The sequence below is a fragment of the Symphodus melops genome, assembly GCF_947650265.1.
Source record: "Symphodus melops genome assembly, chromosome: 7".
NCBI classification, from domain to species: Eukaryota; Metazoa; Chordata; class Actinopteri; order Labriformes; family Labridae; genus Symphodus; species Symphodus melops.
This window is the reverse complement of record NC_136697.1, coordinates 20,147,592-20,167,815: the sequence shown is the minus strand read 5'-3', so window position 1 is coordinate 20,167,815 and position 20,224 is coordinate 20,147,592. Positions and strand designations below refer to the sequence as shown.

The following is a 20,224-nucleotide window of genomic DNA, read 5'->3' as shown; positions in this document are numbered from 1 at the left end:
GGCCGTAATTAAACAGGATTCTTAAGAGGTTGCAGGTGTCTCGCTCAGCAGGGGAGTTAACTGTCACTGCGAAATCTGTGTTTGTGACTGAGCCAGGGGATGTTTATATGAAGACGGTCGGATGTAAAAGAAGTCACGAGGGTCACTGTGGAGGATTGGAAAAGAGAAGATCAAAGATTTGAGCTATTGGTCTTATAGCAGCTCTCTCATGTCTTCAGTCACAGCAATTACAAGCAGAGTAAAGTAATGTGTTCTGGACTGACTCTGGGAAGGAGGAAAGTAAGGAAATAAATAATTAAGTTGTATTTTTTTTTCATAAGAAATGCTTTAATGCTAAACTCAGTCCCTATTCCCTATTGAATAATTTGTTTGTTTCTTTTACTTATCTTAAGTTAGCTTTATCTGTGGTTATCGTCTTCAAAATATATGATTGCAAGGAAAACTCAGACACCTGTGTTGTAACCCTAAAACAAAGTGAAAACTAAAGCCTTAATAAGTAATTAAAATAACAATCACTTCTTCAGATTTAGGATCTAAAATTACTTTTGAATATCTGGATTTCTATTTTAAGATACAACAATTAGGAAAAACAGGTGATGTATACTTCTCCACTGTAAGTATAGATACAGTCAGTGGTATAAAGCAAATTACATAATTTACAGTAAAATCATTGCATCTTGTTGCCTTTCAACTTTGGAAGATACACTGAAAATTATTTCTATTCTGTCTGTAAACAGAGTACCTTACCTATTATTATGAATAATTCAGAACACACTGACAATATTGCACACCGGAGAAACATGACTGCTACACTTTTGAAATACATTTTGAAAAATACAATATAGCTGCAATTGTATTGAGACAGTCACAGAAAGCAAGCAGAACCTTGAAATAACTGTGAAATCAAGTTAGCAGAACCAAATAGATGCAGTTTATGAAATCACTGCCTTTACAGTAATAAGAAAAAACAAACTGAATGCACATTTTTGCTGTACATATAGTCTCTTTGCCTTCACTCTGCATTCAGAAGTGATTATAATGACCTTTTTTTTTTACTGCCTTTACTAAAGAATCCTCTGATTTCATTTCATATTGAAAATGAACACGCGCACACACACACACACGTACGCACTTACGCGCGCGCACACACACACACACACACACACACACACACACAGTTAAGCTGATGTGGGATGACCCACTTCTAAACTGTGTTGTGCAGCATCATTGTTGAATCTGCTACACCATTCAAAGAGTAAAATGATATTGATTATAATTAGATTCAATTTGGCTTTCATTTATCTCCTTGTGTCTCTGGAAGTTGTGGTGATTTGGTACTTGTTGGGGTAGTTGGATCCCCATGACCAATGGTAGCAATGTGAGGGCCAAAGAGTGACTGCACATTTCGAAACCAGTGACAGTGGACAATATCCTCATAAAGAAGCTAAACCTGTTTAACCATATCACTAAGACCTCGGAGTGCAGGCTTTCTATATAGCCATTAAGTGCTGGTTAAGTTTTTAAAGTGCTATAGTGATCATGATAGACAAAATACCACAGAAAAGCCACATCTTAAGGTGTGTCTTGAGGACACCATATTTGTCATTATTAGTTGTTAAACTCTTTTCACTCCGTGCTGTTTTGTGTGTACTCAACAATATTGAAATACTGTGAACTTTCCATAAAAATCTTAAAGAAATGTGCTAAATTCAATATTAAAATACCACAGTTTATTTCTCACTCAGGTTTCTGTTAGTTACACCTAGTATACAGGTCAATATAAATACAAAAGTATGATATATTTTGATAGGGTAAATATGGGCTGTGTGGCTCTCAAATAAATTAGCTACTTGCAAGAACAAGTCCTGCTTGTTAATCTGTCAACAGCAATATAAAGGAATAATTTGTACTTGCCTTACCTGTTAATGTGATGTATTCAGTCTTCATTAGATAATTTTATTATGAAAAGCTGTTGACCTTTATTGTGTGTTCTTAATTTTGTGTCAATTCTAAATGTTGTTTGTTTGTTTGTTTTTGTTGACCAGGGTGTAAAGAGTAAATCTAAGTCTTGCAGGAGTCCTACTTTATTGCATCTTCTTTGCTGAATCATCGTTGTGCTTCTTGTCACTTTGCTTGAAAAGATAACTAGAGGTCATTAAAGTATAACATCTCACCAGTGTAAATTTTAGTGTAGAAAGACACACTCATTTTGAACTCATTTATTTACAACACACACATTTTCTTTATCCATGGAATGAAGGATTGAAAACACAACTCTCCCAAACAGACAATAAACATTCTGTCTCTATAGACACATTATGTTAAACGTATTCTTCTCAAACACAATTAAGTTATATTCTGTGTGTATCTGTGTAGAACATCTTGATTGCAATTATTGCATATCTCTCTTTGTCTGTGCACCCTGCTTCTCTGGCTTATCGACTGCTGTCTAATCAGGCTCATCTACTTCCTTTAATGACTTGCTTTGCAGAGTGTGTCGAGGCAGGATGAAAAAAGCACTGAGGAGTCTGGAGATAAACAGGGACAGGTCAGAGCACTGAGACTATCTTACAACCTCGCAAATGTCAGACCTGCAAGTGATTGAAATGTCGAAGAGACCTCTGTTATGTTATCCTCTAAAGATTGAGCTCCACCTTTTTCAAGAAGGGAGACATTCACACAGGTCATTTGTTGTTGTTGTTGTTGTTGAAGCAATATCAGAGGAAGAAGAATTGCTTTAGGGAGAGAATGCATTTCAAACCCACTTTATTGACAGCTTCTCGCCCTCAGTACAATGCAATGCAAGATTTGAGGTGCTGAGCACAGAGGAATAAATACAGCAATAAATATAGTACCGACTCGCATCACTGGTCGTCTTTGATTCACACTCGCCGGAGCCGTCAAACCCTCAGCACAAACACACAAACTGATAAGACATCACACACAACACTGAGCCAAAGGTTGTTGCTTCCTCCCTAAATTACAGTGGTCATGAATCAAAATGGACTGGTGGGCGCTGCCAATCTGCACCGCTGCAGGGAAGCAGAGACGCTCCTTTCTTTTTAAAATGTGTACATTTTCTTGTCATCGCACCGGATGTCATCTGGAGATTGGAAAAAGGAGGACAGACTGGAAAGTAGTCATTTCACATGGTTTAAAAAAACATGACAGCTTGAATGTGTCTACGCATTGGACAGGAATCTGTCACTTCATTTAACCCAGAATGGAAAAGACTGAATGGTGCAAGAGTGTCCGACTGATCCATGGTCAACAGGATGACATCTTAATTTAACAACGTCATGCATTGCCCTTATGTTGATTTCCCAGTTATTATACCGGAACAAGACAGATTCAAGCACATCTTATCAAGATTGATCCTGTTAGTTTATAGTTTATAGGTATATCTTAAATCTCTATTTCCCTCTGTAGTATGTTATAAAAATGACATTGTCTCGATATCAACGGAAGATATGCATTTATCCTGTACAGTTTATGGAGATGAACGTTTCAAGTAAAAAAATAAATAAAACCAGAGCACAAGTCTAAAAAAAAAACCACATCATGAATCACAGACTGATCACATGTATGGCAGCAATCAAAAAGGCAATATTGCAAGACAATATTTCACGAGGATCCAGGCTGTGTGTTGCTTTGTTTTTATACAATACACAGTAAGAGACTAGAGCTCCTGCTCAGTGTAGTTCCATCTCACAGCGGAGGGAATCAGCCTCTCATGTCCGTCATACTCACTTCTTAATCACATCCTGGTTTATGTTTGACACAACTGTAAATACTTCTAACGTCAATTGTGATTGTGATCCACTTGTCGATCATTTGTTATCAGACTTCATAGTTTTTTAGATATGATGGTTAATCCAAACAGTGTTAGACTAGTTTTCAAAAACATTTGTTAGTAATTTGTTAATAATACAATTATAGTATTTTTTTGTATAATGCAGTGCATAAAATAAACTGGTTTAGTATCAGCAGAACCAGATTCACTTTTTTTTCTTAAATCCAAAATTTAGACAAAACGTTTCTATCATTTGCCAGCTCATTTTGTCTCATTGTTTATATTATTTTCTTCTTTGCAACAATGTCGTTACTTTGCATTACCTCGTAAATGATTCGCAGTAACTAAGTGTGACGATGGAGCACTCTGAGGTAAATCAACAGCCACTGATACAAAGTAGATATGCAGTGATGATGAATCTTTTTTTTTTTTTTTTTTTTTTTTTTTACAGGAGCACTGTCTGAGTCTCATTTGAGTAATCGATGTATCATGTAGGCTAGTACGTTTTACCATTTCATCCCATTTTCTCTCCTCCTTCCCTGCCTCCAGTGTGATGAGAAATATTATGTAAACTTACAAACTTTGTATAAAAGTTGAAATCAAAGACAAAATATGGATCAGTATTAAAGTCAAAACATGGCAGGAAAATAAAAAGGGAAGCATGATGTTAGCTGTTTAAAAGCTGACACGAGAGTATGATACAGTACATATATAATGTGGGTAATTAATGTCTCTTCCACCCACACACAACAACTAACCTTTCCTTTCTCTCTCGCCCCCTCTGGTGAGGCAGCAAATCAAAGCTAAAAGCCTTTTTGCCATCAAGCTTTTAGCACAGCTTACCACGTTTTCAAGAGCAATGAGCCCTTTGTAGATCAAACTGTTCTTAATTACTGGTTTTGAAATTGCATTATGGGCAGTAATTAGTGCCTGTTTTTACTCCTACTGTGCCCCCACCCCAGATTCCAGGCTCCAGACCAGAGAAATAGAGAGAAAGAGAAGGGAGTTTAAGCAATCCGTGATTAAGGCAGTCTCATAAATATTGCAGAGAGGTTGTTGGCCCCTGTTTTGGAGATAGACCGCCACAACAGTCTTGAGTTTTCTAGCTTTTACTAACGCCTGCTTTCTATCCCCACAGATTACAGAGCAGACGGGTGGATGTGAATACCGATGGCAAAAAGAAAGAAAAAAAAAAATCAGAGTTGAGATGCCACAATGTTTCGATCCATGGAGGAAAATGATCCCATCCAAAACAACGTCGAGCGGTAATCCTCTTTGGAAGAAAAAAGGTCATATTTGGTTTGTGTATCAGTCCTCCACACAATGAATAATCTTTTACAGGGACCCTTAATTTAAAAAAAAAGCACAGCTCAGAGCGATTTAATTAAGAAATGAAAGAAAAGTAGAAGCCTAGATCTAATTTGTCCACTGAAGTAAGTGCTAGGGGCTTTTTAAGCGGCGTGCAGAGACGAGGACAGACAAAGGTCCCACTTACAGTAGCTTAACTCTGTCTCACTTAATTGAGTTCATTCCAAGATACAGAAAAAAGTCGAAGCAGATACATACATATTAGTTGGACATAGGGGATGTGGCTCCCTCACTGTGTCTTCATTTGAGTTCTGCTGATCGTTTCGCTCCCTTGCAGCTTGCACGTTACGAATTCAAGCAGTTTTAAAATCTGCCAACATGGCAATCCTTATGTACCCTTTACAGTGCTTCCAATTACTGGACTCAGGGCTTCAAGTAATTACTAGACCTTTATCAGAGCTTCACACCCCTCTCTATACAGAGCAGTAACAGTCCCCTCACACCCACTCCTGCATGGAGCGCTTGCAATACAGTATGTGGCGCTGTGTGCTCTTCCTCCTGAACTGGAAAACGGTGTAGAGGAGGACCATCATACACAGCGCCAGGACGCAGGGGATAGCGATGGCTACTGCTTTCTCTGTGCCCCCTGCGCTGTCCAGTTTGATGACGACGTCCACATCACCGTTGTCGTAGTGGCGTTCTTCCGCAACAGGGGGGCTCCAGTCCCAGTCGGGGTCAGCAGGCAGACCGTCACAGCCCATGAAGTCCCTCAGGATGGACCTTGGGTAGCCAGGCTCCACACGAAGCATTTGATTGCTGAACTTCCAGTACTCCTTTCCCTTGTAGAAGTAGGTAAAACCTGCAGAGTTTGGGACACAGAGAAATAACTTAGATGTATTTCTTTTTAAAAGAGCCTTGAAAGACAACTTCACACAATGTGCAGCTGTAAAAGACAACATCCCTTTGGATTCAATTTTGATTCAAAGTGACTCAATAAATACAAAGTTTTGTATGCATTCAATTCTTCTAATTTTTCCATCTTCCTAGAAGATTAATTCCAGATATTCTGACATGTTTCAGCTTTGTTTTTTAGTTTTTTCTGTACAAAGAAGATTATAATATATAGTATTTCAGTACATTGCAGCAGAAGTCAAGTAGGCAAATACTTTTCACTCTGTTCTGGCTTTCGTATGACACTGTGGTTGCACTCAAAACTCAAAGAAAGCAACAAACATCTGAAAACATTTCAAGGTAAGATCTCTCTGATAATAGGGAGCTACTCTTACAAATTATGTTTGTGTAATGCTGGTGTGTAAAATGTTTGCTTTGGCTTCATAATTACTGACTAGTTTTGTCTGTTCATAAATAAATGGATGGATGGATGACTACATAAATACTGTACCGTTAGCTTTATCCACAAAAGCCCCCTGTGGAGAGTCAGGGATGCCCTTCCAGATGTTGATGGGTTTAGGATAACCTGGATCCATGGTCCTCATATCTTCATTATACCTCCAGTATCTGCATGAGGAGAAACAGTCAAACTACAGTCATTCCAGCACACACATATCGAATACATGAACCACTTACAAACACCAATCCTGAAAAGGAGGACACTTTTTGAGTACACACAAAGCAGCACATAGTAATAGTCTAATTTACCCAACATCTGAACATTTGTGTTAGTTTAACTTGGTTATTCTACCCCTGGTGACTGTAACAAGCATCCAAACAAGTCTAGCTTTGTCTTTCCCTTGAAATGGACCTAGAACAAGGCAGAGGGACAAAATTGAAAAATCATCAAGACAAGTGTGAGAGGATTGTGCACTCTTGAATCCAGGCTTTTTCAAAAGCAGTGCCAGGTGTACAGCATGTTCAGCCAAGATTTCCTTTCTATTGCAGTGGAGAGAAATGCCCACACACTTACAGAAAAGAAGCAGAAGCAAAAGTCCCATTTACTACATTTGCAGATTGAAAGTTTATACACAAAAAACCTTGCCTGACTGTATAGTTTAAAAAAGGCCACACACTCTCAAAAAGTTGCCTAATTGAATTTTTGAAGATAAACTTAAACTAACCCATGGCTATAAATCAGTTTCATTGTAATTTAAAGGTCACATATTATGCAAAATACTCTTCACCTGTTTTTTCGAAAACTAATATGTAGCCCGAGTCTGCCTACAAACCCCCCAACATTTTGATAAAAGTCCATCCTCTCCATCTTCTGCCTGTTCCCCTTCTCACTATCATCAAACTAACCTTCATGACATCACAAAGGGCAGTAAACCCTCCCCCAGATGAGTGACACTCTCATAGCTAGCTCGTTCTGCCCTGAGTCTGCCATCCCACCTTAAACAATCGGAAATGGTAAAGGAAAGCCCAAGCTCTTCTAAAGGGGCGTGGTCCATACAGCTCACTTCCACTTAAAGTTAAAGGCACAGCATGTTCTGAGCAGGGCTGAAATTGAGGCGTTTATAGGCATGATTTAATACAGGATCAGAGTGGACTTTGTAGCAAGAAAGGTCACAGACATGTTTTGGGGACCTTTGAGACTTATTTATACTTGTTAAAAAGAAGTATAATATGTGACCTTTAAGTAGGATTTCCCTCTGGGATCTTAAAAGGAGAACTGATGCGGTGAAACCTTAAACCTGCATTGTTTGTCATGGCCAAGCAGGGTGACACCCCACTGCTTGCAAAATGACCACATTTCTCAGCTCAGTTTAGGGTTTAACTACTGGGTTCTTCGATATAGCATGGAGTTCATTTTCTAAATAATGCTTCCATTGAGAGTGAAACAACCAAAAAGCAGGATATTTTAAGTGTTGCTACATTGTACTTGATCAGTGCAGCGTTTACATTTAGTTTTTTTGGAAACCAAGATAAGCCATTACTGTACACCTTACTAACCAAGCTAGAGCTAGCTGCTTGCTCAGCATTTGCTATCCCCCCACTTATTTTCATCTCACCTCTCTTTGCTAAATTTCACTTCTAGTTCCAGAGAAGCCAAGACGACAACAGCTCAATACTAATCTGAACATTTCAAAACAGTTGTCCACAAACCAACGGCTCAAATCACAGCGGCTTCGTAGCCTATTGGCACAAAGACTTTACTGATTCTGAATTTGATATGGCAACCAGTTGGGGATGTCTGTGAGTCACAATACTTTGCTAATAGCCGACTAACTTAATTCACGCAACTAGAGAAGGCGTCCGATCAATCGTCCATATTGTGTTTCTCTGCCATACAAATCTGTTGTTGTGATTGAGCTGCTTCTCAAACCCTGGCGCTCACACACATTAATCTCGCTACACAGTGTCATTTCTTGGAATTAGAACAAACACCCTGTCACAAATCAGAGAGACAGAGAGAGAGAGAGGGAAAGAGAGAGCGAGAGAGAGAAAGATAAAATCGTGATTAAGGCGATGGACAGAACGTCCTGTTTGTCATGATGTACAGCAGCAGGTTGACGGATGACAGTATGATGACAAAGCATTTTGTCAAGCTTTCACCACAGGGTCCCTGACCTCTTAGTATATGATTTATCATGACTGCTGAACAAACATGTGAGTCATACTGTCCAGATTCAAATTTTAAGATCATCGCTACAGATAAACACCAGATTCTCTGATTAGGAAGGACTGGCTTGTTTCAATTGTGTCTAATAGCATGTATCTATCTAAACCCATAAATTAACCAAGAGGTGTTTTCAAGTAGACTAAATTATTTAAATACTTAAAAAAAAATACTCAGAAGAAATGTAAACAGCTTCAAAACTTCTGCTCCACCATCATTTCATTATGGATTAAAAAGCCGATAAGCAAAATTGATCAGCTGTAGAAAAAGGCAGCTTTCAAAAGCAAAATGTAGCAGCACAGAAGCAGTGAAAGATGCCAGGAAATCACTGCCAAAACGCAAGATGTATTGATCCACAAACCTGCAAAATAATTAAATACCTCAGGCAAACAGCCTCTACAATCATTAAAAGCTCTGAAAGCAGACAGATTGCATCAATAAAGAGGAGCGGAATAAAAGGTGAAAAATGAACTATAATTATGATACCAGATTAAAATGTGTACTCTGATGTTTGTATTCTACATTCGTTAACACACAAAGAAAAACGTTTATCGGCAGGAGAAAAAGATTTCAGCCATCACTCATGTGCTTTTTCGATTGATCCAACAGCTTAACTTCTAAACAGCACTCATAATCGTTCCACACCGACCTGTCTCCTTTGAAGAAGTAGGTTTTGGCGACATCCTCCCACCAGACAGCTGTCTCGATACTCTGAGTGGGCATGCCGTTCCCGAACAGAGAGATGTCCTGAGGATACGAAGGCTGGAGAGTTGTGTCCTTGAAGACCCAGAAACGGTTTCCTAAAAATACACACAAAGTTAGGCAGCTCTGGGAAAAAGACATTATCATAAAGATGACCTTAAAAGTACACTTTATAGAGCACTGCTAGCTCTTGGCTCATTCAGGACCTTTCTGTGTGCTTTTTCTGTCACTCAGTCAAATCATTTCTATTCACGGGATTTCGAAAGGTAAGATGTGTTAACTCGTTGACAAAATACTTACAGCGGCAAATCTATGCAACGTTATCTTTAATACAATAAACAACGAGATGAGACTCTGCACACAACTCCGCTGAGACTTGTTGTTTTCATTTTTATTGACGCTATTGTTGCATTTAATTCAGTTGGATCATGAGTGCCTCAGGCATAGTGAGGAGAGCTGCTTTGCCGTGGTGCGCTTGCAGTAAGTAGCAAGACACTCACACACAAACAGAGAAGCAGCTAAGTCCCCCCTGAGTGAATAAATAAAGCATGAGGCACTCTGATCCCACTGGGTGACAGATGTCATGTTAATCTGCCTGATGGAAGGATGGATGGCTGTACTGGACCTGCATCCTCTCTGTTAGCATAGAGAATGAAAAACAAGCTCAGAGTAAACCCGTCAGTGATGTATGATGAAAGATCAGTGTTTGTGAGAGGAGCTCACATATACACATTTAAATGAAAAGGTTTGCTTTTCTGTCAAACGTCAATAAATATATAATCAGGGTCTTGTGGAAAAAATATCATGCCTGAAATTGTTTTTAATTAGAATTGAAAGAAGAATGCTTATTCTTGTAGTCTTTTTTTAGTTTGAAGGAGACTGTTTCTGATTGAGTGTGTTTACTTGCTGTATTTGATGATTGTTACCCCTGAATAAAAAAAAACACAAATTAAATTTAAAAAAAAATAGAGGTCCCCTGTGGATTTATTTTTTGTAAACAAAAAGAAGTTTAAGGATTTCACAAAAATTCGGATTAGATCAAATGTATTTCGTCCTACTTCTAACACATTTACATAGTGTATGCTCTCAATATTGCAAATCATCGATTGTTTACATACATGTAACCAGCAGGTTTCTTCTTTAAGGGTTTAGTTGCAACTCTCAACGACTTAAAAGCATCACTTTTTTTTAATCAACTAAACAATAAGAAACAAGCAACAGAAAAGCTCCTCAACTTAGTGCTCTCACATGTTCATGTGAGGTCGACAGCTTATTCACAGGAACACCTAACAATGACATATCATATGGAACGTTGCTCTTTAGCACTACCAGTGGTCACCTCACAATGTACCAGGGTACCGACACATACACCACGCAAACACATTGTTGCTTTAGTACCTTTAAAAAAGACGAACTTCCCTTCACTATTTTCATACACAGCATCGATTTTGGGAGGCAGGCCTTTCCAGAAGTAGTTGATCTGCATGGGGTAGCCTGGAACTACTGAGTTGTCCCGTACCCTCCAAAACCACTGGTCCTGTGGAAGTAGAGAATAAAGAAGAATCACCATCAACATCATTTCTGCTCCCTGCATAAACTACTTAAAAAGCAGCTCTGGTGTTTTTAATTTACCTTGAACACAAAGAGCTCCTGTCGTAGGATGGCCAGGGTGTTGAAGCCTCCGTCACAGATATTGGGTTTGGAGTTGGGGTTGGAGGGTTTGGCCCCCTGAGGAGGGCGGTGGGGTCTGGCATGGCGGTCATGTTTACGAGGGTCTGAGGGAGGGTGGAAGCGAGGTGGAGGGACTGTGGGTGGGGGCCTGGTAGGCTGTGGTGCTCTATCTGGTGGACCTGGAAAAAAACAAACAAAAAGATTATTGTACTTGATTAAAAAGGATTGTCCTTTAGCTCTTTTTGGTTGCACTGTTCATTTGCCTTTGCAGCTTTTCTCTGTTTGTAAGATTGATCTACATTTGGGTCTTTGCCAGGAGGACTATTACATAAGTTACCAGTTTTTTGACCAAGCATCTTCAATCTTGGCACAGATTGTGTCCTCTTTAGAGCTCTGTTATCTGACTCATGTTGTATTCATAGCACCTGTTTGCTTATCTCTTTAACAGCTGACAAGACAAATGCTGTTTACTGGCATTCAACCCAACATTACTCATTGTTGCCTCAGCATTTGTTCTGATAACTAAGTCACTTTCAGGCTTTAGTATGGTAAGATTTCATAATATATCTCCAATTGACTTATGAAACAATAAAATGCTAATTGTTTGTAGCACTGAGCTGTTTGAACTTGTTCATTCTCTGCATCCACTCTATCATACAGACCAAGAGAAAACTATGAAGAGGGTTACCGTAGATTTTCTGGATGCCCTGTAGGTCATCGTGAGGTAGTTTGAAGTTCTCTGTGTCCATGTATTGGTAGAAAGGTGCCATGATAGCAGTCGGGTCGTTCGAATGTTCCAGACCGAGGGCATGGCCCAACTCATGAACAGCAACCAAAAACAAGTCATTACCTGGAGGAGAAAAACATCAGAGAGCAGAGGACACAGGACATGTGTCAGGTGGACAAAAATGGACGTAAGCACATGATATGTTCTTAAATAAAATGGGAGTCGATACATTCAAACACAGTAAAAGCAAAGAAACATTGGACAACATGGACATCAAAGATCTGCAAAAACACTCAGCACATATAGAGACGCCTGTAAAGGCCATACATTATTGTTTTACACAAACAATGGCTATTGTGCCAGATACTACACGAAACAAGGAAGTTGAGCTCATAACTCAAATGTGTCTCAGGAGTCCAACAAAGAGATTAGACAATAAGATACGTGGGAGCTCGTGGAGGCACATTGCATAAAAAAAAAAAAAAAACAGCCTACACACTAGTCCTCTGGCAGTGTCTTGATTATGAAATAAAACAACAATTGTTTTCATGACCAGTTCAACATCAAACTTGTCTAAGAAAGCAACCTTTAGAGATTTCCTTAAGCGACTGTGCCTCTGTCTCACTTCACTGTAGTCAATACAACCCAGAAATGTAAAGGTAAGAAGTCCCTCTTTAAACTTAAGGTGTCTTCGTTTGCTGTCATTTTATAAGTGCACCATTAAACACAGAATTGACAGGTAACCTGTTGAGTAATCAACAATGAATCTAATCACTACTCGCAGCCCTCTGGTCCAACAGTTACTTGTATTGAGCTGATGTGGTTCAATAGTGCGAGTAAAGATTTCTGGAGGTAAAATTGCAAAGCTTGACCATTTTTCCTTATCTTCTCGGTAAATGACGATTGGCCACATGTGCACTACAGCTCACAGGGTGCAGAGGGACACACACACTCACACACTCTCCCATTTGCTGCCCAGAGCACAAAGAGAACAGAGCAAACTCAATTCAATTCATATAATGCACCTGAACGCATATGATTGTTGGCATGACACATGAAAACATTGTGGGTTTGGTTCATATCACATTCAAAAACATGCAGATACATGAGAAAGGAAAAGTGTCATGGATAGTGTCATTGGTCAGCACTCAGCTTGTGATGTCAAAGTGATTCGAGAGAAAGTACACCGTTTACATACAGCTTGTGACTGAAGCTGTCCCCGGGAGATTTCTGCCCTTTAAAATATGCACTCCTGCCAGAAGCACTGCAACGAACAACCACTGACCCCCAGCCAGCAGCGAAAAGGTTACACCTCCTCTTCCCCCATTAATCTAACACAGGCAGCCTCTTCCACCTCACCAAAAATGTCCCATAAGGGCTCCCAAGAGACACGCCCAAGCTACCATTAGCGCACATGTCAACATGCAACATTTACAATTACACTGCTGTGAAAGTCCATTAAAGGTTGCACAGCTTTCCAGACACATACGCAGAGACAGGAGCTTTTCAGGTTCAGCCTCGGCACTCCATGCAGATAACCGTAGGACACCACGCAAGGGTGAACACGAATTTGACTTGGGAGTCTGAGACAATTACCATTGGAGTTTGAGAAAGAAAAAAAGAGAGTGAGAGCGAGAGAGAGAGAGAGAGAGAGAGAGAGAGAGAGAGAGAGAGAGAGAGAGAGAGAGAGAGAGAGGCGGGCGAGCAGCTGATGGGCGGCAAGCAGTTTCCCAGAACAAACAACGATGTGAGCTGTTTCCCTTCTCTTCCACTAATGGGAGGATAAAATGTAAGTGTATTGCACAACGGGTATTAGCAAAGTAGCCTGGTGGTGCTCTGACAAGCCTGGCACCCTGTAGGTAAGTTAATTAGAGAGTGTGTGGATACACAGCTAAGAAAAGGCATGTTCTCTCTCTTGGATGATTCTCCGTGCCTCCTACTTGCCCACATTATATATTATGCTGAAAAACCACCCGTAATAACGTGACCTAAAATTAATCCATGATCACATTACCTAAAATCTCATAACATAACATGACACATCATAACTCTGCCACATTTTGTACCTATAACCATCATACAGAATAATATAACCAACCACTATCTAACTAATCTGAGTTAATCTGTCAAACTTGTAATAGCATAACAGAACAACACGACACAACGAAAAATAACACAATAATTGAATTTTTTTTTTGGCGCTTTTTTTTCAACCTATAATGGCTACAATAGTTTCTCGAGCACAGTTTCTGCGGTATATACTACATAATGTGACAGTTGGGTCGTGACATATAACAAAGGGTAACACAACATAACGTAACCCATTACACCCATGTTACTTCCAGTATTGGTACGGATATAGACCATCAGGCAGCTTCCTGTGTTACCTCTCTTGAAGTATACCACTGAGATACATCTGATTCACTACCAACAGAGTAGCCATAATCATGTGCCAGCAAACAACGTCTTAAAATAGCTAAGCTTTCTATCCTGTCATCTGAAGAGCTTATTATGCAGGAAAAAAAAATCAAAATCCTGACAGATGGGGTGATGCGTCTTTACAGAGCACAGCCCAATCAAAGACATCTCTACATTCTTTGTTTTTGGTTAAGCACCCCTCACACTCTGTGATAGCATCTCCGTCATATTGCCCTCCTGCCCAGCCATCTGTATTTCCAATATATTCTTCCGATCAGTCCTTATCTCTCTCCTGAGGACTTGTTTCTTTCTCAGCCGTACTTCTTTACTTAGTCTCTCCTCTCTCTTTTATTAAAGGATCTTTGTTGCCTTTTTTACCCAAATAACAACCACCTTCTCTTTGTAAAAATGTAAGTTCAACTCCCTTTTATTTCACTTACCATCATGGTTGGGGTTCCCAAGGGTCCAGGGCTCGTCTGAGTCAAAGTGCGTGTCCCCTCCGATGCCTGGGCCGGGGAAATAGGCGTGGGCAAGGAACCCGCCCTCCCCATCGAATGGCGAGCTGTCGCCGTGAAAACCTGAAGCGAAGATGATGGTGATGTCCACGTCGCGCCTGCCAGTCTCCAGGGCGCTGTATGGAACGGCCTCAAAGCGGAGGGGAGTCACACCCTGCCACACGTCAAATGCCCGCCGGATGGCATCATGGGTCTCCCGGGCACCCACCTTTGGCGTGACATTTTTAATGCTGTGGATATTAAACAAGGAAGACGAAACACAGTATATAAACACACAGTTTATAAACGGTGTTTATAGTTGTCCGGCCTGATGTTAAAAAACATTTACAACATTTGCAGCTACAACGCTGCTCATTACATCGATAACAATATGAAGTGCGTAAAGCATTTTCAAACACTAAATCTGAGGTAAGCTGGTGACAAGTTTGAGCTTTATCTTGCTATCAAATTGAAAACACCATTACGCCATTATACCTGGTCCTCACTTACCTGTAGCTGAAAAACACACATGCTCATTACAAAAGTATTGCTTGTTTAAAATAAATGTTTTCTTATTCGCTATTCAAATTAAATTCATTAATAAATTCAGATTTTTGAATTGAGTTTTTTGCCAGTGATCATATTGTGATATTGAAACGATGTTCTTTGCCGGTCTGATCAACGGAAGTGGAAATGTACACATCATTTGAAACAAGCGGGAAGAAAATATACAAGGGAAGCAGAAATAAAGGACACAGTCACACTGCATTAAACCAGTGCCTTGTTATCCAATTAATTTCAAAAGAACAATTTTTACTTCTCAAAATGTGGAGACGCTAAAAAGAAAAGTTGCACTTGACACACTATTTCAAGCCGGCAGCTTTTAGTGAACTTTTAACACAGCAGTCGTTATCAGTCCCTGGCAGGCAGAGAGGAATGGGAAATCTTCTCCCTCTCTCTCTCCACTCATTTTCATGAATAAAGTGCAGTCAGCAGCAGCAGCCGCACTGATTGACATTCCATTAGGAGAGGTGGCTCATCAATTCAAATTTGTGGAGGAAGGAAGGATTTGAATAAATTGACAGCGTTATCGTCTATTACTGCTGTAACCTGTCAATTTGCAGTTGTGCCAAAGACGGCATTTATCACTCCGCCTCAGAACCCATTAAAAACTGGAGCTTAATCAGGAGAGATAAGATGAGAGTTTGCATATTTCTGCTGAGATTACGCACAATTTAAACAGTTTTAAATGAAGGAGAGAAAAGCCTTCAATCTCCATGCTACTCAGCTAAGATTGTTTGTTTTGTTTTTATTCAAAGAAAAGAATAAATGGAAGAGAGTAAAAAAAGCGTCCTTATCTCATTTTCCATTCTACAGGCACGTTATTTATACACTGAAATGTACACACACTCACAGCACACATGGGTGTGTGTGTGTGTGTGTTACTTGGAATGTGTGATTCTGACTTTATTTTTGTGTGCACCCACACATGTGACGTACGCAGGCTGTCTCTATGACAATAGAGAGCATGTGACACCTGAGGGAGCTGAGACTGAGGCGAGCTGTGAAAAATTAACAATGGCACATCGAAAACCTCACAACAAGCGCTGGAAAAACTCAATGGTCGCCATGACAACTGCCTCCACTATCTCTCACCTGTAGGTGATGTGTGCACGCTGCCATTTCTGTCCTGTCAGCGCGTATCTCCGCTTCCGCGACCTCGAAGCACTTTTAATTTGGTCAGGAACTCCGCAGCGAGGCTTTTGCATCCAACTTAAAGACAAAATTAAGGAAGAAGGAGAGATACGAATTAGGTTTTGGCACGCGGACGTTTTCAGGCAAACACCATCACAAGACAAACATTCAGCACTGAAGAGAACTCAGTAGTTCTCTTCCTGACAGGTGACAGATAATCAGAGCAGTAAAAAAGTGCAAAACATAACTAAACTACTACAAACTACAGCCACTGATACAAGTGTGAGATCAAAATATGTCAATGAGAGCTGCAAAGAAAGTCATTGTTGTTGTTTTTCATTCATACCACATAAGGTTAACACAAGTACAGAAAACATGTAATATGTAGGCAAAGCATTTGTTCTCACCTCAGCGTGATATCACTGCATCATTATGCAAAATGAGAAGAAGGAAAAGTGTTAAAACCTGCGTCTGAGGTTGCGTCAGGCGAGGTGACGGGGGGTGAAAAGAGCATCTCTATTTCTGTCTCTCGCTAATTCATTGAAATATTGATAACTACTCCTGCTGCATTTTAAATGAATGAGCAGAGAATTTGCATTGGTGTCACATTATCAGCCTAGTTCATAACAGCCAGTCTTTTCTTATGTGTGCATACTCACTCCTTGGTTCTCTCATCCAGTGTCCCTGTGACATTGAGGCCATAGACCCGCTGCATGGCAGCAATGGCTGAGTGCATGGTTTGGGCAGAGCGCAGGACGGACATTCCCGGTTCTGTGTGGGGAAGGTAGCCATACCTCTGTAGCCATCCCTGCAAGAGGGCGGAAGAAGAAGACAGATTTGGGCCTTCAAACTGTGGCTATTCACAAAAGCTGCTTTACACTCTTTGTCTTTATTAGAAGGTGGGAGGAAAATGTGACATGGGGATAGAGGTGACGAGCAAAGAGCTGAAATCAAGTAAAGGATTTTGTGCATTCGCATTTTTGCAACGTTGTACTTCACATGTATCAACAGTGTGCAAACCGAAGTGAAAGCCAATTCTCTTTATTTTGTCGGATGAGGCTACATGATATAAAAATCAATCTATGACTCATGTTGACATTTTAAAATTGCATTGATGTCATGCAAAAATAGATACATATCGAAGTGTGAATACTAGTCAATTGCTACATTCCTGTCTTCCTACCGTTTTGCAACTTTAATTTTTTTTACAATACCTGCTGTGTTATAAACATTGTTTATCCTGAATCCACCTCAGGGTCTTTGTCAACCACATTTTTCTCCCTCTTCTCGCCTCTCTCAGCCATCGTGCTCGATAACCTCTCGGTTTCCACCAGACTGACAAAAACTAATCTGAGCCGACTCTAGCTGGGGCAACATCTGATTGGCAGATTCATTCGGCCCAATCTGCTAAACCTCCAAGGTTTGCATACTGTGTGTCACAGAAAGGTGTGTATATATTATTTTGTATGACTCAGACAGACTTTTTTTGGATTTTTGTTGGCACGTGATAATGATCAACATGTGATTTACTGAGCACTCAAACTTCTCATGAGCTAAAGTTATCAATCTGAATCTTTTGAATCTTTTGATTGATTGGATTTGCTCCCATACACATCTTTATCCAAACAGTCTCTTTTCAATATTCATATTTCACTTATTGCTGCAAATCGAAACCCAAAGAAAGTCATTCCTCCCCTTCATTGGAGGGACTTTAGATTACTTGATGGCACAAAAACAGTTGCTGCTAAATTAGGACAATGTATTATTTGTTCAAATATAATTCTTAGGCAAATCCCAGAATAAAATATGAATATGACTTTACATTTAATATTCTGCAACTGACAAGAAATGATTAGGTTACTACCACTATGTGTATTTTAAATAGTTAGTTTTAAAAAAAATGAAGTTCACTTAAATGAGTTGCTCATGGGTTATATCTGATGTGTGGAAGATTTCATCAAGTAAACGTTGCATGTAAAAGTGCATTTGCAAGTGCAGCTGTTTTGCATTTATATCCCTTCTAGTGACCTTAGTCAGTGTTAGTGTCTTGCGGCTGCTGGTCAGTGTACATGTGCAGGTCTGTGGCCCTGCCTCCAATTGTCCTACAAAGCGAGAGGTCGGCTTGATACAGAAGGGAGAGGTGAAACCGAGCATCATGTAGGGGTCACTGCCAGGCAGAATCAAACCTGAAGCTGAGGGCCACGCGGTGCCCACGCTATCCACTGTCTGCACGCCAAACAGCTGCCAACCCATCACCACTCAGCCTACGAGAAATGCTCCAGCTAGCTAATCTAACGAGCTGTTTCCATCCATCCCTCCCCCTTCTGCCTGTATCCCTCTTTCTGCTGAGCTAAACGCCTTGTTTATCCCTTTTTTTTTCATCCTCTCTCTCCTGTGGGTGTGTTTTCTGCGTGTGTTGTGTTTGTTCAAAGGCAGAGATCTCAGAGAGATATCAGGCACATTCCACTGAACCATTAAATTGAATAATGATGGCTATGTATGTGTGTGTGTGTGAGATCCAGCCCCAACCCTTTAATTTCTTCGGAGTGATGGGAAGGGAGCCAGAGGTGAGGATGAAAATGACATCTATAAATAAGGCACACAAAAAACAAAAACAAATCCTATTATGTAACTTGTGTCTGTAAATGTTTATAATCTCCAACCACATTATGCTGCCAAAGCATGCCTGATTTCATATTGGCCTATCAAAAAAGAGAATCTAACAGTGAAAACATCTCGCTGTAGGGCAACTCTGCTAAAATAGCCCCATCATATCTAGGTTGCACATTGGGGATCAGTGGGCCGGATCAGCTCAGCTCATGGACCCGCAGTGCAATAAAGTGAGCATCCTTCTGTTTCACTGCACTCTCCAAATGAGGAATATTATTGTTTTTAAGTGCGTGAGTTGTCCTGATAGGCTTACAATGCGTCCATGTTGTTCTCCGTTATGGTAATCGAGCCCCACGGATGGCGTGAGGAGACGACATACATGTTTTTCACGGCGAGGCAGATGATGTGGAGGAGAGAGCTCGGTCATTTATGATAACTAGGGGAGGCAGGGAAGGCCATTTGTCTTACCTCAACACTGAACTGATGATGATCCTCCTCTCCGGACACGGCACACGAAATCCAAAGCAAAAGATGCAAGCAGACAGCTGCCGCGTAAAAGCAATCCGATGGTTTTCTTGTCCTGGAGGATTCTAAGGTCATAATGACCTGTTTTTCCCGAGTGTTTATTAGAAGAAGCCGCCCGTCTGCTTTGGCTCTTGTGTCAAATGAAAATCATCAGGCGAGCTGTCAAGGCAGGATTCAGATAAAAACGAGGAAAAATAGGGCCACGCGCTTTGTAAAATCCCGAAGGCGACATAAAAAATGTTCCGATGTCAAGCAGAGAAAACGCGGCATATTAGACCCGCTGCCCTCGCCATTCTTATTTACATCAGGGGCTACATCTATCCAGCAGCATCAATGGCCATGTACAGTACACAGTCTGCGCAAGATAGGCTCCCTCCCGACTCCACGCCTGCGCTTTGATTTCTCACACGGCGCAGCGCTGCTTGGCAGCATCACAAGAGCTGCCCTACAGAGTGCATGAGAGAGATGTAATACCATGCCTTAGAACTGCCTGTACGTTTCACATTTACATGGCAAAGGCCGAGAATCGGTGCAATCTAAGCCTCACTTCTGCAGCCAGATGGTGTGACATTCAATTCCTGATAGTAAAAATGGCCTAGATAATAATATTATGCAACCTATATTCCTCCGCTGATGCATTTATAACCCTAAATTGTCTATGTATTTTGTTATGAAAGAAAATAGGTTACCCTACTCATAAATCAGGC

At 40.4% G+C, this 20,224-nt stretch overlaps 1 protein-coding gene across 2 annotated transcripts; it reads right to left on the bottom strand.

Annotated features, from left to right (window-relative positions):
- Nucleotides 1–2,749: 2,749 nt before the first annotated feature.
- On the bottom strand, nucleotides 2,750–19,938 carry mmp16b (matrix metallopeptidase 16b (membrane-inserted)). 2 transcript variants are annotated; one of them, XM_079348164.1, is made up of 11 exons: nucleotides 19,461–19,937; nucleotides 17,042–17,190; nucleotides 16,790–16,804; nucleotides 16,344–16,460; nucleotides 14,634–14,938; nucleotides 11,737–11,898; nucleotides 11,010–11,227; nucleotides 10,776–10,914; nucleotides 9,325–9,475; nucleotides 6,504–6,619; nucleotides 2,750–5,960 (listed from the first exon to the last, which is right to left on the bottom strand). In XM_079348164.1, the coding sequence occupies exons 1-11, from the start codon at nucleotides 19,590–19,592 to the stop codon at nucleotides 5,599–5,601; spliced, it is 1,866 nt and encodes a 621-aa protein (XP_079204290.1). In that variant the 5' UTR covers nucleotides 19,593–19,937; the 3' UTR covers nucleotides 2,750–5,598. The 2 variants fall into 2 exon arrangements, with proteins under 2 accessions (XP_079204290.1, XP_079204291.1); XM_079348165.1 differs by lacking the exon at nucleotides 16,790–16,804 and having other exon boundaries at nucleotides 19,461–19,938.
- Nucleotides 19,939–20,224: the final 286 nt, after the last annotated feature.

Bases quoted from the DNA above. Each gene is read 5' to 3' on its own strand.
- mmp16b (XM_079348164.1), bottom strand. From the start codon at position 19,592: ATGACCTTAGAATCCTCCAGGACAAGAAAACCATCGGATTGCTTTTAC. The intron at 11,228-11,736 runs GTAACCCTCTTC...GTTTTTTTCCAG, and splicing joins GGGCATCCAGAAAATCTACG to GTCCACCAGATAGAGCACCA. The intron at 5,961-6,503 runs GTACAGTATTTA...CAAACTCTGCAG, and splicing joins TTTTGTGGATAAAGCTAACG to GTTTTACCTACTTCTACAAG.